At 50.0% G+C, this 13,455-nt stretch overlaps 4 protein-coding genes across 4 annotated transcripts; 2 read left to right on the forward strand and 2 right to left on the reverse strand.

Moving 5' to 3' along the window:
* Positions 1–2,166: 2,166 nt before the first annotated feature.
* Positions 2,167–2,892, forward strand: LOC147597219 (uncharacterized). The gene has a single exon (XM_086768144.1). It carries the CDS (start codon positions 2,167–2,169, stop codon positions 2,890–2,892), a length of 726 nt encoding a protein of 241 aa, XP_086624270.1.
* A 2,237-nt stretch (positions 2,893–5,129) lies between these two features.
* Positions 5,130–5,495, reverse strand: LOC147597220 (feather keratin 3-like). The gene has a single exon (XM_086768156.1). It carries the CDS (start codon positions 5,493–5,495, stop codon positions 5,130–5,132), a length of 366 nt encoding a protein of 121 aa, XP_086624282.1.
* Positions 5,496–9,623: 4,128 nt separating this feature from the next.
* LOC104483276 (feather keratin 4) lies at positions 9,624–9,989 on the reverse strand. Its single transcript, XM_010125000.2, has one exon. It carries the CDS (start codon positions 9,987–9,989, stop codon positions 9,624–9,626), a length of 366 nt encoding a protein of 121 aa, XP_010123302.1.
* Positions 9,990–11,595: 1,606 nt separating this feature from the next.
* Positions 11,596–11,961, forward strand: LOC147597221 (feather keratin 3-like). Its single transcript, XM_086768157.1, has one exon. It carries the CDS (start codon positions 11,596–11,598, stop codon positions 11,959–11,961), a length of 366 nt encoding a protein of 121 aa, XP_086624283.1.
* The last annotated feature ends 1,494 nt before the right edge of the window (positions 11,962–13,455 follow it).

Genomic DNA, 13,455 nt, shown 5'->3' on the forward strand with positions numbered 1-13,455 from the left:
AATTCAAATAATTTTTAATGGGGCTCCTTCCTGCCCCCCACCCCTAGAATTTAAGGCAATGGACATTTGGGGCACATTAGCAAAATACTGGATCATAAAGGGAGATGAAGCAACTATCTATAGTCCGTAGCATGGGCATGTTATAATCTCGCCAAATCTATTAATACTGAGTAAAATAAAGAACTTGATATTATAAATGAAAATCAAAACATCGCAAGCATTGAAGTTATAAATCACAGTCTGGTTAGGGAATCAAAAGGAGTGACATCGTTTGGCATACTTTTAAACAATGCTGTTTCATAACAAGAGAGCTTCTAAATCCTGCCCTTCTTCATTTAATATGATAATAACAGAAATTGCAGGCACTAAGTATTAACGAGTATTTGTGAAGCAGCTTAAAGTCATTATCTTCCAGATGCCTCTCATTATTATCAGCAAATCCTGATGACACTTCAAAGGCACAGCTATATTACAATTTAGAGGTAATTTATAGCCTATCTGTTGCAATATTGTGAAATTAGAAAACAACAGATTTGCAAATAACTGTATGATGCCACTGACTTATCCCATTAAAATATATCCTTTTTAATACTATTTTATTAATTTCCCACTTTTTATTAAGTTATCAGTAAGTCAGGAGTGGAGGTGGAGAAAACTCAGGTTGTTTTTAAGTGTATTTGTAACTGAAATTCTAGAAGCAGAGATTTTGAATGAAATTTTGCATTGTTTGGTATTACCTTTAGGCCGAGGCTCTCTCAACAGTTCTGGCCGTATTGAGGCCTTCCGTGCCTCTTTGAAGGTGCAACTTAGCCCAGCCGTTCCTCTGTTAACCTTGTGTCAGCTGAATTGTCTCACAAGACTTGAGAAAAGGATGTTGGGAGAGGTTTCAATGGACCAATGCTAGCTCCGCTTGGGTTGTAGTTAACATTTCTAGTGACGATGGGACTGTATCATCCCCATATATTATTTGGCAGGTGCAGTAAATCAGTAACAGATCTCCCTGCCTGGGTTAATTGTAGGCAAAATGAAAAGCTTAGAGTACGAGCTAAAAACCTTGCCAGGGCTTACTGTTTTCATGCTGTTCTCAGCAGTAGCGATATCCCATCAGGAACGAGCCTGCATCGTGCCAACTCTTTGCTCTGCTGTATAACAACATCTAGAAATTCCTAGCCAACTGCAGGGAGAACGTCTGTCCTCTCAGAGTCACACTTCTAGCTCATGTTGGATGACCTCCACCTGATTTGTGCACACAAAACAAAAGGTCTCCACAGCATGTAAGTACTACCTTGAACATGAAAATGGGGCTAACGTGACGCATGACTCTTGTTCTAGCTTTCAGTTGATGATTGTATGGCAACTTCAGCTGCAAGTTCCCAAAATCCTAAAATGACAATCACAGATCACCGATTGTCATCAGCAGTTGTATCACACCCACACTAACATTTGGGAGGGACAGTGCTGAGGTGGCAAAATTAAAGCTCCCTCTATCACGATTGTTTTGTAACAAATTAGGACCAGAGGCACAAGAGTGGCTTAATGGTAATGGCCAGAGAAGGGTATAAAAGCTCACATCACCCACAGCCTTTCTATCCACTTCTCTGATCTCCGTCTCTGGAGTGAACAAAGGTAAGTGTGGTTTCACTTTGTTTCCTTCTAAAAACATATCTTTGTCCAGATGGAGTCACTGTGTTAGGTTGGGAAGTAGATTTCCAAGATATAGAAATATTTGGGGTGACTTAGACCTCATAAAGTCTGAATTATTACGTACAGTAAATGAGCCTATTTTTTTTTTTAATATATTCTTGTTTGCTTCTCTTTCACTGGTTCTTACACTTCAGGGTGCATCCTTGCCAGTCGAAGTTGCTACAGACAGACCTGTCTGTCTAATTTATGCAGTACTGAATTTGTGTTTCACATCAAATTATTTTCAAAACTGGTCAAGATGAGATAAAAGAAAGGATAAATGTTGAGTTGATACAATAATGAGATTTACATTTTAGTATGTATAAATTTACCTTTTTCCCTGCTGACTTCTGATATTTCAGACACACAGTCATTACTTAAAAATCCTGGTTCATCTCCTCCCAGCCCAGCTCTGGTATTTGTTCCTTTACCTTAAACCTGCCTACTGCTGTGCATTGCAGACTCACAGCCAGCACAAGAAAGATGTCTTGCTACAGCGAGTCCTTCAGACCCTGCGGGGTGACCTGCCCTCAGCCGATTGCCGAGAGCTACAATGAGCCGTGTGTGCAGCAATGCCCCGACTCCAGAGCAGTGATCTTTCCCCCACCGGCTGTGGTGACACTCCCGGGCCCCGTGCTCAGCTCCTTTCCTCAGGAGAGCGTTGTGGGATCATCAGGCCCAGGCTGGGTGGGGAGTTCCTTCAGTTCCCGAAGCTCCTTGGGCTCTGGGGGTACCCGGGGCTACGGGAGTTCCTTTGGTTTTGGGGGCTCTGGGGGTTCCTGGGGCTATGGGAGCTCCTTTGGTCTGGGGGGCTATGGGGGCTCTTTGGGCTCTGGGGGTTCCCGGGGGTATGGGAGCTCCTTTGGTTTGGGGGGCTATGGGGGCTCCTTGGGCTCTGGGAGTTCCCAGGGCTATGGGAGCTCTTTTGGTCTGGGGGGCTCCTTGGGCTATGGGGGTTCCCAGGGCTACAGGAGCTCCTTTGGCTTGGGAGGCTACGGGGGCTCCCTGGGGTATGGCCGTTCCCTAGGTTATGGAAATGACATAGGCTACGGGGGCTCCTTGGGCTATGGGGGCCAATATGGGTCCAGCAGCTTTGGCAATTGTGGGAGATCCTACGGCTCTGGCTTCTCCTCCTGTGGCACTGGGTATTACCTCCCTGGAGCCCAGAGGTGGGGCAGGTCCCGCCGTGGGAGCTGTGGGGCTTTCTAAAGTCCCCAAGATGGTGCCCAGAACCACCAACAGCCCTGAAGCAAGGACCACAGCAGCAGGATGTGGAGCAGGAGCCATGGGGAGCAGCAGCGTGCATCAGCTGCCCTGACACCTGGGGACAGGAGGAGGCTGTGTGTGCCCAGCATCCCACTACCCTGTGCCACAGCATGACCTGGCTGCGTGGCTGTGCCTCAGTATCCCCTGCATCCCTCCATCACCTCAGCCGTTCCCTGGGTCCCGAGCAGGGCACTGGTACCAGAATACCTGCATCACGCATTTCCTCTTGTATTGCCTTGATTTTCTGTAGTTGGCTGCTCTGCTTCTTTTTCCCATTAAAACCCTTTGGTGCTGCACAAGAGCCTCTCTGGTTTTCTTTTGCCCTTTAGCCTCCTCTTGGAGCAACATTCACTCTTGTGAAGGGAGGAAGTGCCTGGAGTTCCTCAGCAGTCGAGTGTCATGACAAGAATTGAGGTTTATTTTTGCCCTTTGTACAGTTCTTAAGTGTGTCCGTTTAATTTTTTTCCTTTCTGCAGGGCTTTATTCTGTAAGTCGTCTGCAGAAGTTTTCTGTCAGTGCAAAGTGATCTAAAAATGGCTTGAACAGATTTTTCTGAACTTGTGCTGTTATGTTGAAACACATTGCTTGTACAGATGGCTTTCAGTTTAATTCTACAACTAAATTAAAAAATCAAAATACCTTATTATTGGAAAACAAAAGTTGTCCAGTGATGAGGAGAAATTTTTTTACTGAGAAGAGATACTTTGTGGTATTTGAAATTCATTCCTAGTTCTCAATGGCATGTTTTGTACATTTTCCTTTGAAGGACTTATTTCCTGAGCCATCATTCATAAATGCCATGATGGGATGTGAATTGAGCTTTTCTGCTCTTCTTGGCAGAAAGCTTGATTAAAAGATGAAGAAAACGTGGATTTTTCCTTAGCTTTAAATTGTTCTTGTCACAGTAAAACAACAGTAGCTAAGGGAACAAGGAGAAAACCCCAGGAAAGGTAGGAGTGGGATTTCTGCAGGGTTTATTAACTCCTTTTGTAAGCCGGGGATGTGAGCCTGATACCAAAAGCTGAACTTCACAACCTGTAAGACTGTTAACAAAGCCATGTTTGAGCAGGGTAGGGGGCGGGAAGCAGAAATCTGATTGTGTTACGCAGCAGAACCTTAATAAGAATGAAAGTTAGAGGAAAAGAGCACAAACCCCTCCTTCATTTACAGAGTTCAAAATTCCAACATTTCTTAAACTAGTCCGTGACAAACATCCTCAACCAACATAAAATGAGAACCATGATAGGAAGAATGTAAATGCAAAGAAAAAGATTAACATTTTTAGGAGATTAACCACAGCTGTTCCTGTTACCTATAGCATGGCCCACAGCTGCTGCAGAGGAACTGGCTGTACGGGTGTGAGGAGTATGGGCTGCAGTACGTGCTGCTGAGTGTGGAGAAGGTTGAAATCTCATAGCCAAGAGGGGCCCTGGAGTCATAAGGGTAGCTGAAGGGGCTTCCCAATCCAAGGTGTTGCCCTGAAGCAAAAGAGCAGGGGACATGGTGGAGCTGGTGCGGCTGCTGGGCTGAGAAGGCAAAGGAGCACTGCTAGCACCTGCCATATTCTTTGGCCTCTGCCCTTTCCCCAGCTCCTGCAAGACCCACCCAAAGGCGCTTTCTCCCCTGCTTGCTGCCTACATCCTCCCTCTCCCAGCACCACCCACCCTCACCTCACCTGCCCATCTCAGCACCAGCATCTGACCTCCCACAGCTGATGGGCACCCACACCCGGGCTCTTCCCGGCTTGGCACAAGGAGGGAGGGAGACAGCACTTGGATGCAGGAAACCTTTATTGTGCCCAGAGGGGCAGGAGACGTTGGCAGAGAGACGCTGGGCAAGAGCCAGGCAGGCTGGTGGCCACGTGTTGGAGGAGGCAGAAGGATCTTGAACAGAGCATGGCTTCTGGCTCAGGGTGCCTCCTTGGTGTAGCGTTCCAGATGCCCAAGACTTGGTCCAGGAGCCCCGCAGAGCCTTTTGGGTCCATCTCCTGTCCCGTCTCTGAGCTGGGAGGAGAGGGAAAGTGGGGAGAGCAGAGGGCAGGGAAGGGCCAAGGGTGTGTGGCAGTGGCAGCTGCCCAGGAGTTGGCTGGGGAGGCTCAGCACTCCTCAGGGCCTGGTGCGCGTCAGCTCAGCCGTGCAAGGGTGGTGGTGTTGGCATGGGGGCGGGGGGCTGGGCTGGGTCTAGCAGGGCCCGCAGGTGTCCCACAGCTTCCTGGTGTAGCGGGGCAAGATGCAGGGGCTGCAGGCAGGAGAAGCGTAGGGTCTGCCAAAGGTGCAGAGGCCCCCCGAGCCCTGCGTGGCCCCGGCTCCGTACAGGCCCCCCAGCCCCAGGGAGCCCCCAAAGGCGGGTGCTCCGGAGGAGCCCACCACGGCTTGCTGGGGGAAGGAGCTGAGGATGGGGCCGGGGAAGGTGACGACGACGGGTGGCGGCTGGATGAAGGCCGAGGAGTCGGGGCACTGGCGGGCGCACAGCTCGTTGCAGCTCTCGGCGATGGGCTGGGGCACGGCCACACTGGTTTTCGGTGGGCACAGGTCGTAGCAAGACATCTTACAGTGGTTAAGATCCGTTTGCGACAGATAGAGATGGAAAAGACTGAAAAAAAAAAGAAGGTTTATGAGGTGAATTTCAGAATGCTGATGTGAGTGAAATTACTATGTTGTGCTTTCCTGTGCTAGAGCGTATGCTTCATATGTGGCCTTGATCAACTTGATTTACACTCGCTAACCATCTGGATCCAAAGTTTCTGACTGTATAAAGTCCACCCTAGGAATGACCAGACCCTACAGATGCCTCTTTCTTTTAGCCTTTCATGGATGTGGCTTATACTTTCTGCAAACCCATATCCTGAAGAACAGTGTAAGAACCCCAGTCTCATCTTCCGGAGTTCTACCAACTGGGGAAACAGACCCAGGTTAGATGTGGCTTTGTTTGAAACAGGAGGGTTTAGTTATGTCTCCCAGAATGCCACTAAACACAGCTGAAAAGGCTGTGTTACACATTTGTCTTACATTTTACAAAACACTAAAATAATTATCTGAAATAACAGTATTTTCATGTGATTTCTAAGCTGCTGATTGGCTTAAAACACGCAAGGCAATTTCTCAGAGTTTCTGCACTGATATCCAGTCTCCCAAATTCCACATTTACCACTGCTTTAGCTAAGAGTTGTTACAGACAGAAACAACCTAGTGCTGCTCAAAATTAAGCTTAGCTAAAGGAATCTTCTACATCTACTCTGATATAGGTTCTGATTAAGTAAATAGAAAGAAATAAAAAAAATTATACTCACTAAACTCAGCCGGGCGAATGAGCCAGAAGTGTCTGGACGAGCTCAGGGGCTGGAGCTTATATAGAGCTTCTCAGCATTCCTGTGGGCTTTGAAACTTGCACGGTGCGGGGGGTTGTGTTTGGCTGCCTAACAGAAATTGTTTAACAAACAGCTTTGAGTGATGAAAGTTTTGCGTTTATCATGGTTATGATTTTATTCAAATGCTCACACGGTGTGATGTCCGTGTTCCACCATCATGATTTCTTTAATCGTGGGTCTTAATTGGCTGCTGTAATTCCTGATATCATTACAGTGACGTCACTGGAATTACCACGTGCTTTAAGCTGACTCCACACGTTGCTTCTTCCTTTGTAAAGTTGTCATAAGCTTGTCTGCTCAAAGATTTTGTAAGACTTGTCTTCAGCTGACTAGCACATTTTTCCTTAACAGCCTTTAGAATTTATCTGGTAAATTAATTGCAGACAGAGTGCAGCTTATCCTAGGAATACCCGGGAAATTGTCTTTTCCGTCCCTAACTTCATTGACCTGAGATGGATTTCAAGTGGTCATGAATATCAGCTGAGATCATACAATACACATGACAACTCACCACCAGCTTTCCATTGAGAGGAATAGTCTTTTGATTGGCAACTGAACCCTACATAAAAATCATTTTGTTTCACTAAAAAACTTTAGGTGGGAATTGAAATTCAGCTTTAAAGGGGCCCATGGTTCTGCTGACAGCGATTCAAGCTAGGAAGTCAAAGAAATCACCATCCAGAATGGTATGAAGTCCCACTCCTGCCTAGGATCCACCAAAGCAGGTACAATTTTAAGGAAAAATCAAAGCAACAGATAAAAGTTTTTGTTACATGTTGTGGGTGTTAACTCTTACCAAGTATGTTCTGGGGCTTCTGGAGAAAAAAGTACTTAGTAATGATTTCACAAACATTCATTAGTTGGTGTTCAACCCAGCTGATGTTTGATGTTGAGTTAATGTATGAAAATGTTTGAGTGATTTAGCCGCTTCAGTGTTACACAATCACTTTGCTTTAATGTACCGGAAACAAGGTGGTGCACGCCATTACTTTAATTACATCAAGAGTTGTGCCATTGGAAGTCATGGGTCAACATTAACGTAGCTCTTCTTTTCGTTCATTAAAAATAATCCTTTCAACATTCTTAATCAAATCCTTTGTTAGTATAAGATGTCACATTTGCTGTATACCCCGTGAAAATATGTTATTTCAAAATACACCTTCCAGAAAAAAAATTCTACATACAGTTGTAATTATTTACCATTTTTCTGTGCTTTTTCAGAGGACGGTCAGTATATTTTATTCTGACTTTTAGGTTTTTACCCTTGTCCAAAACATTTTACAGACGCTTCTCATTGTCATCCCTGAGAAGACCACCCAGAGCTGAAATATCTGGTCTTAATGCTACGCTGAATATTTCTTATTGTGATACAGCTTCACCCTGATATTTTCCTTTTCTCTTCAGGTGATAAAGGAATTGTGCTTAGATTTATGGATTTGTTTTTTTCTGACATGTATCGTTGCAGGCTGGGAGGAGTTGTGGCTGGGAAGGTAAGTGGAAACAACATCTGGCTAGTGTGACTGCCTCCTCAACAGAAACTGCCCCGCATTTATTGCAGGGGAAGACAAAAAACACTCTCCAGGCATAGAAAGTGAGTTACCGCAATCCACATCTCCCAGCTTGGGGGTGACTTCCTTGCCTAGATTTACATTTTACCACAAAGTCTGCAAGTCAGAGCAAGTTCTGCCTCATTACTCTGACTCAGGGCAACAAACCCTCTGCACATCAAAGTCCTTGATTTCCTCTCTCCGCTCGGTAGCATTACTTTGCATTTAATAACATTGTGATTTAAATGCTTTTCAAATTACAAAATGTCTTTTTGGGGGTTCCCATGGGAAAAAAAAAGTGCTTTTTGAAGATTTTCTCAAGCAACTCAGGAAAAAAAGATATCAAAGCACTTCAGAAACACTGACTAATGACTTATGCATGTTGTTTGGTTGTTACAATGTGACTTGTGTGTCCCAATGGCAAGTGATAGCATCAGTCTAAACAAGGAGACACTGCCAGTCATGTCAATCCCCTAATCAGATGGTGGTTCACAGTTGCGGGGGCTGGCCAGTTCTGTCCCTGCCCTACTTTCCCTTTTATGTCATCCAGGGTAGACTGCTCCTCTTGCAGACGTCTGCAACGTTCTTCAGCAGGAGCCTGGTGGCCTGGGAATAAAAACTTCCTGTTCTTTCCAGTGCCTCTCTAGAGGTTAGAACAACCAGAAAGGCTGAAGTTGAAAAGCTGGATGTTAAAGACAGGAGCTTAAGAGATTTGAAAAGTGATGTTTCCGAAACTAATCATAATTTCTGCATTTTAAATGAGAGATAGGATTATTTCACTGGTCTGGAGATCTATTAGTGTCTCAAAGTACATCTTAAGAATACGGAAGTGTGACAAAATTTATCATAGGAGAGAATTTAGAATCTCTTTTTATGGAACATAAAGAAAGCGAAAGTTTTACACCCTAATAGTAACAGCATCGATCAGAGAAAAATAATTATGTATCTTAAAATGTATTGATAAACATATGATAATGAAGATCAACTAAGATAAACAGAAAAGAAAAAAGCTTGCAGGAGTAAGGTGCAGGAGATAATTTTTGAAGTTAAAGAAAAAGAATTAAGATGAAGAAAATATATGTAGGATTGAAACAGCTATTTTAAATCTTTAACTCCCTTGCTCTCTCCACTAAATATTTACTAAATTGGTGTCGTAAAGTATTACTGAAAACAATAAATAGTAGGGAATATAGAAAAAGAAGGAGTGTATGACATCACTTGAAGGAAACAGTGAATATGGACTATGGCAGTGGAGAAGAATATCACCTGCGCTATGAACAGGTGGAAAGTAAGGCAAGCCCTCAAAAATGTTTGGAATAAAAAAGAACTAAAATAACACCACAAGTTTGATGCATAAAAGATTTATTGAGAAAAACAAGTTCAAGACATCAGACAGAGCACAAAAAACAAAACATAAGACGACAAGAGGAACAACAAATAATTAAAAAGCCAAAAGATAATATTTCTGCTATTACTGTTGTCAGGATTAAACACGAAATATAGGAAAAAATATAAAATATTCTACATCAGGTTCATGACAAAAAAGGAAGATAAATGCAGAGTGAAAGAATACTGAAAATGTAAGGTATGAAAAAAAATTAAGAACACAATATTAGGAAAGAGATCTGAGAGAGCGGAATGAAATTAAAAGATGGAGAAAAGAAAAATAAAAGACTTCAAAAAAATGTCAATGGTTACAACATTAAGGATGACTAGCCTTTTCTAAATTTCTCCATTCCTGATAAAAGTGAAGCCTCTATCTAGCAGGGCCCGCAGGTGTCCCACAGCTTCCTGGTGTAGCGGGGCAAGGCGCAGGGGCTGCAGGCGGGAGAAGCGTAGGGTCTGGCGAAGGTGCAGAGGCCCCCCGAGCCCTGCGTGGCCCCGGCTCCGTACAGGCCCCCCAGCCCCAGGGAGCCCCCAAAGGCGGGTGCTCCGGAGGAGCCCACCACGGCTTGCTGGGGGAAGGAGCTGAGGATGGGGCCGGGGAAGGTGACGACGACGGGGGGCGGCTGGATGAAGGCCGAGGAGTCGGGGCACTGGCGGGCGCACAGCTCGTTGCAGCTCTCGGCGATGGGCTGGGGCACGGCCACGCTGGTTTTCGGTGGGCACAGGTCGTAGCAAGACATCCTGGTGTGAGAGAGCTGAGCCTGGAACACAGGAGCCAGGGACAAGCGTCAGAAGCGAGGAGGAGATCCCCGCGCCGAGCAGTGCCCTGTTCCCAGGGCTGCCCGGCAGCTGGAGGGGCCAGGGCCACCAGCTTGGCCACACTGCCCGCCGCGTCCGCTGTGCCCAGCCAGCCCCCCTGAGCGTCCTGCTCCGCGCAGCGCCCGCCTGGCCCTCGCTCTGCACGCAGAGGGCACAGCACAAGTCCTCCCCAAGAGCCTGAGCAGGGCCTGGCTCTGGTGTCCTGGTCACAGGACTCCTTACTCCTCCCGCTTTGGCTCCGAGAAGCCTGGCCGCCCAAGCCTGCTGCCAGCTCGCCCGCTGCTCTCAGAGCCCTCCTGGCCAGGAAGGCCCCGCGCCGGCCTCTGCCACAGGAGGCACAGACCCGCAGGCACCCACCTACCCTTTTCCTGAGCAGAGCGAGGCAGGAGCAGTGGATGGCAGTGCCGGGCGAGGGCAGCGCTTTTATGGCGGGCAGGCGAGTGCGGGGAGGATGTGGCCGCGCTGGGGGCACGTGGCCCGCGGCGGCCGAGCCCCTGCCTCCTCCCTGCGTGGCACGGGGCTGTTTTGCTGACACCGGTTTCTCCCCAGCCCCAACCCGCTCTATCAGCTCTGCAATTCCCCTGCTGGGACACTTGCCAGCTGCCACCTCAGGGCCAAATGGGCCCCGCTCGCTTCTCATTATCGCGCTGCGTAAGAGGGCACGCAGTGTGACAAAGGCTGACTGCAAGCGCCCCGCATGCCAGAGCTCTTTGCCAAGGGCTTGGTCTCTGGGCAGCCCCGTGCCTTCTTTGCAGAGCAACAGGGAAGAGCAGGCTGCTGGCGCAGGCCAAGAAGGAGGCCTTGCAGAGGCCGCCCGCACGCCAGCCACTGCATGACGTACGCCGTGTGGCTACTATCTCGAGAGGCGCGAGGTTACGAAAGCACAAATCAAAGGCACTCCTCTTGGGCACTGCCTGCTCAGCACCATGCATCACTCGCCGGCCCAACGGCTCCGGCTCCCATCCGCCTGCGGGCATTGGCCATGGGCCTCTGCAGGGCTGGGGGAGAAAGACCCCGCGAGCTCTTCCTCCGCGTGCAAGGAGCACAGATCCCCAGCTGGGCCCACGGGGCACAGGCTGCTGCCAGCGCTGGCCGAGCCGCACTGGCCCCTGGACAGTGTCCCTGGAGCTTTGTTGCCGGGGAAGGTGGTTGCTGTCGGGCTGCCCACAGAGGAGGAAGGGGAGGAAAGGCTCGCCAGTGGCATGTGCTGGGGTGGCGAGGGGATGCTGACTCAGGGAGGGGCAGCAGCCAAACAGCCCCATCTTCCTCAGCAGGAGGGAGTGCCGCCTCTGCCAGTTGGCCCAGGTGGTGCTGAGCAGTGGTGGGGCCGGTATAAAAGCTCTGCCTCTGTCAGGCTCTGCCAACCACTGCTCTGGCCACCTTCTCCTCAGGGAACAGGGTAAGTCTGCGAGCGCTTCTCCTCCCGGCTCCCTGCTCTGGCCCCGGCCCCTCTGCTTGAGGCGCTTCCCTCTGCTGCTCATTGCACCCTCTGCCCTCTTGCAGAGCACCAGCACATCCCGTGCCGAGATGTCTTGCTACGACCTGTGCCCACCGAAAACCAGTGTGGCCGTGCCCCAGCCCATCGCCGAGAGCTGCAACGAGCTGTGCGCCCGCCAGTGCCCCGACTCCTCGGCCTTCATCCAGCCGCCACCCGTCGTCGTCACCTTCCCCGGCCCCATCCTCAGCTCCTTCCCCCAGCAAGCCGTGGTGGGCTCCTCCGGAGCACCCGCCTTTGGGGGCTCCCTGGGGCTGGGGGGCCTGTACGGAGCCGGGGCCACGCAGGGCTCGGGGGGCCTCTGCACCTTTGGCAGACCCTACGCTTCTCCTGCCTGCAGCCCCTGCGCCTTGCCCCGCTACACCAAGAAGCTGTGGGACACCTGCGGGCCCTGCTAGACCCAGCCCAGCCCCCCGCCCCCATGCCAACACCACCACCCTTGCACGGCTGAGCTGGCGCACACCAGGCCCTGAGGAGCGCTGAGCCTCCCCAGCCAACTCCTGGGCAGCTGCCACTGCCACACACCCTTGGCCCTTCCCTGCCCTCTGCTCTCCCCACTTTCCCTCTCCTCCCAGCTCAGAGACGGGACAGGAGATGGACCCAAAAGGCTCTGCGGGGCTCCTGGACCAAGTCTTGGGCATCTGGAATGCTGCACCAAGGAGGCACCCTGAGCCAGAAGCCATGCTCTGTTCAAGATCCTTCTGCCTCCTCCAACACGTGGCCACCAGCCTGCCTGGCTCTTGCCCAGCGTCTCTCTGCCAACGTCTCCTGCCCCTCTGGGCACAATAAAGGTTTCCTGCATCCAAGTGCTGTCTCCCTCCCTCCTTGTGCCAAGCCGGGAAGAGCCCGGGTGTGGGTGCCCATCAGCCGTGGGAGGTCAGGTGCTGGTGCTGACTGAGATGGGCAGGTGAGGTGAGGGTGGGTGGTGTTGGGAGAGGGAGGATGCAGGTATGCCTGAGAGGAAGGCATCAAGAAGATGGAGCCAGGCTCTTCTTGGAGGTGTCCAGTGCAGGAGAAGAGGCAGTGGCAGCAGCTGGAGCACAGAAGGCTGCGCCTCAACATCCCAAAGCTCTTTCTTATTTTCACTGGGCACTGTCCACGTTGGCCCGGGAGGCTGCGGAGTCTGCGTCCTTGGAGCCGCGCAAAGCCGTCTGGACAGGGTGCTGAGCAGCCGGCTCTGGGCGAGCCTGCTGAAGGGGCCAGCGTGAGCAGCTGCCCTGCAAAGGCTCCTGGCAGAGGAATGAGGCTGCGGCTTCTGTGACTGAAGGTCTGCGGCGCAGAGGCGAGGAGCAGCGAGTGTGTTGGTCTGTGCTGAGAGGGAGAAGGGGAAGGGGAGAGGGAAATGGGAAGGGGCAAGGGGCTGGGGAAGGAGAGGAAAGAGAAGGGGAAGGCGAATAAGAAGGGGGAGATGAAGGAGAGAAAGGGGAAAAAGAAGGGGAAAGAACAGGGGAGGTGAAGGGGACAGGGAAGAGGGAGGGGAAGCCTCCACTTTGCTCTCTCCCCCAGGGCCTGAAGTAGAGCCATGGAGGCACAAAGGGCTGGATGCCAGCCCCTGCAGCAAGCGCCCTCACAGAATCATAGGATGTTTTGGGCTGGAAGGGACCTTTCAAGGTCATCTAGTCCAACCCCCCTGCAAAGAGCAGGGACATCTTCAATCACACCAGGTTGCTCAGAGCCCCGTCCAACATGACCTGCAATGTTTCCCGGGACGGGGCATCCACGACCTCTCTTGGCAAGCTGGGCCAGTGTTCTGTCACCCGCAGTGTAAAAAATCTTTTCTTAATGTCTAGTCTAAATCTACCCCCGCTCTGTTTTGCAATCATTACCCCTTGTCCTGTCCCAACAGGCACTACTGGAGAGTTCCTCCTCATCTTTCCTGTGTTTGTCCCCTT

Source organism: Chlamydotis macqueenii, chromosome 28 (assembly GCF_036417535.1).
Source record: "Chlamydotis macqueenii isolate bChlMac1 chromosome 28, bChlMac1.mat, whole genome shotgun sequence".
Lineage (NCBI taxonomy): Eukaryota > Metazoa > Chordata > Aves > Otidiformes > Otididae > Chlamydotis > Chlamydotis macqueenii.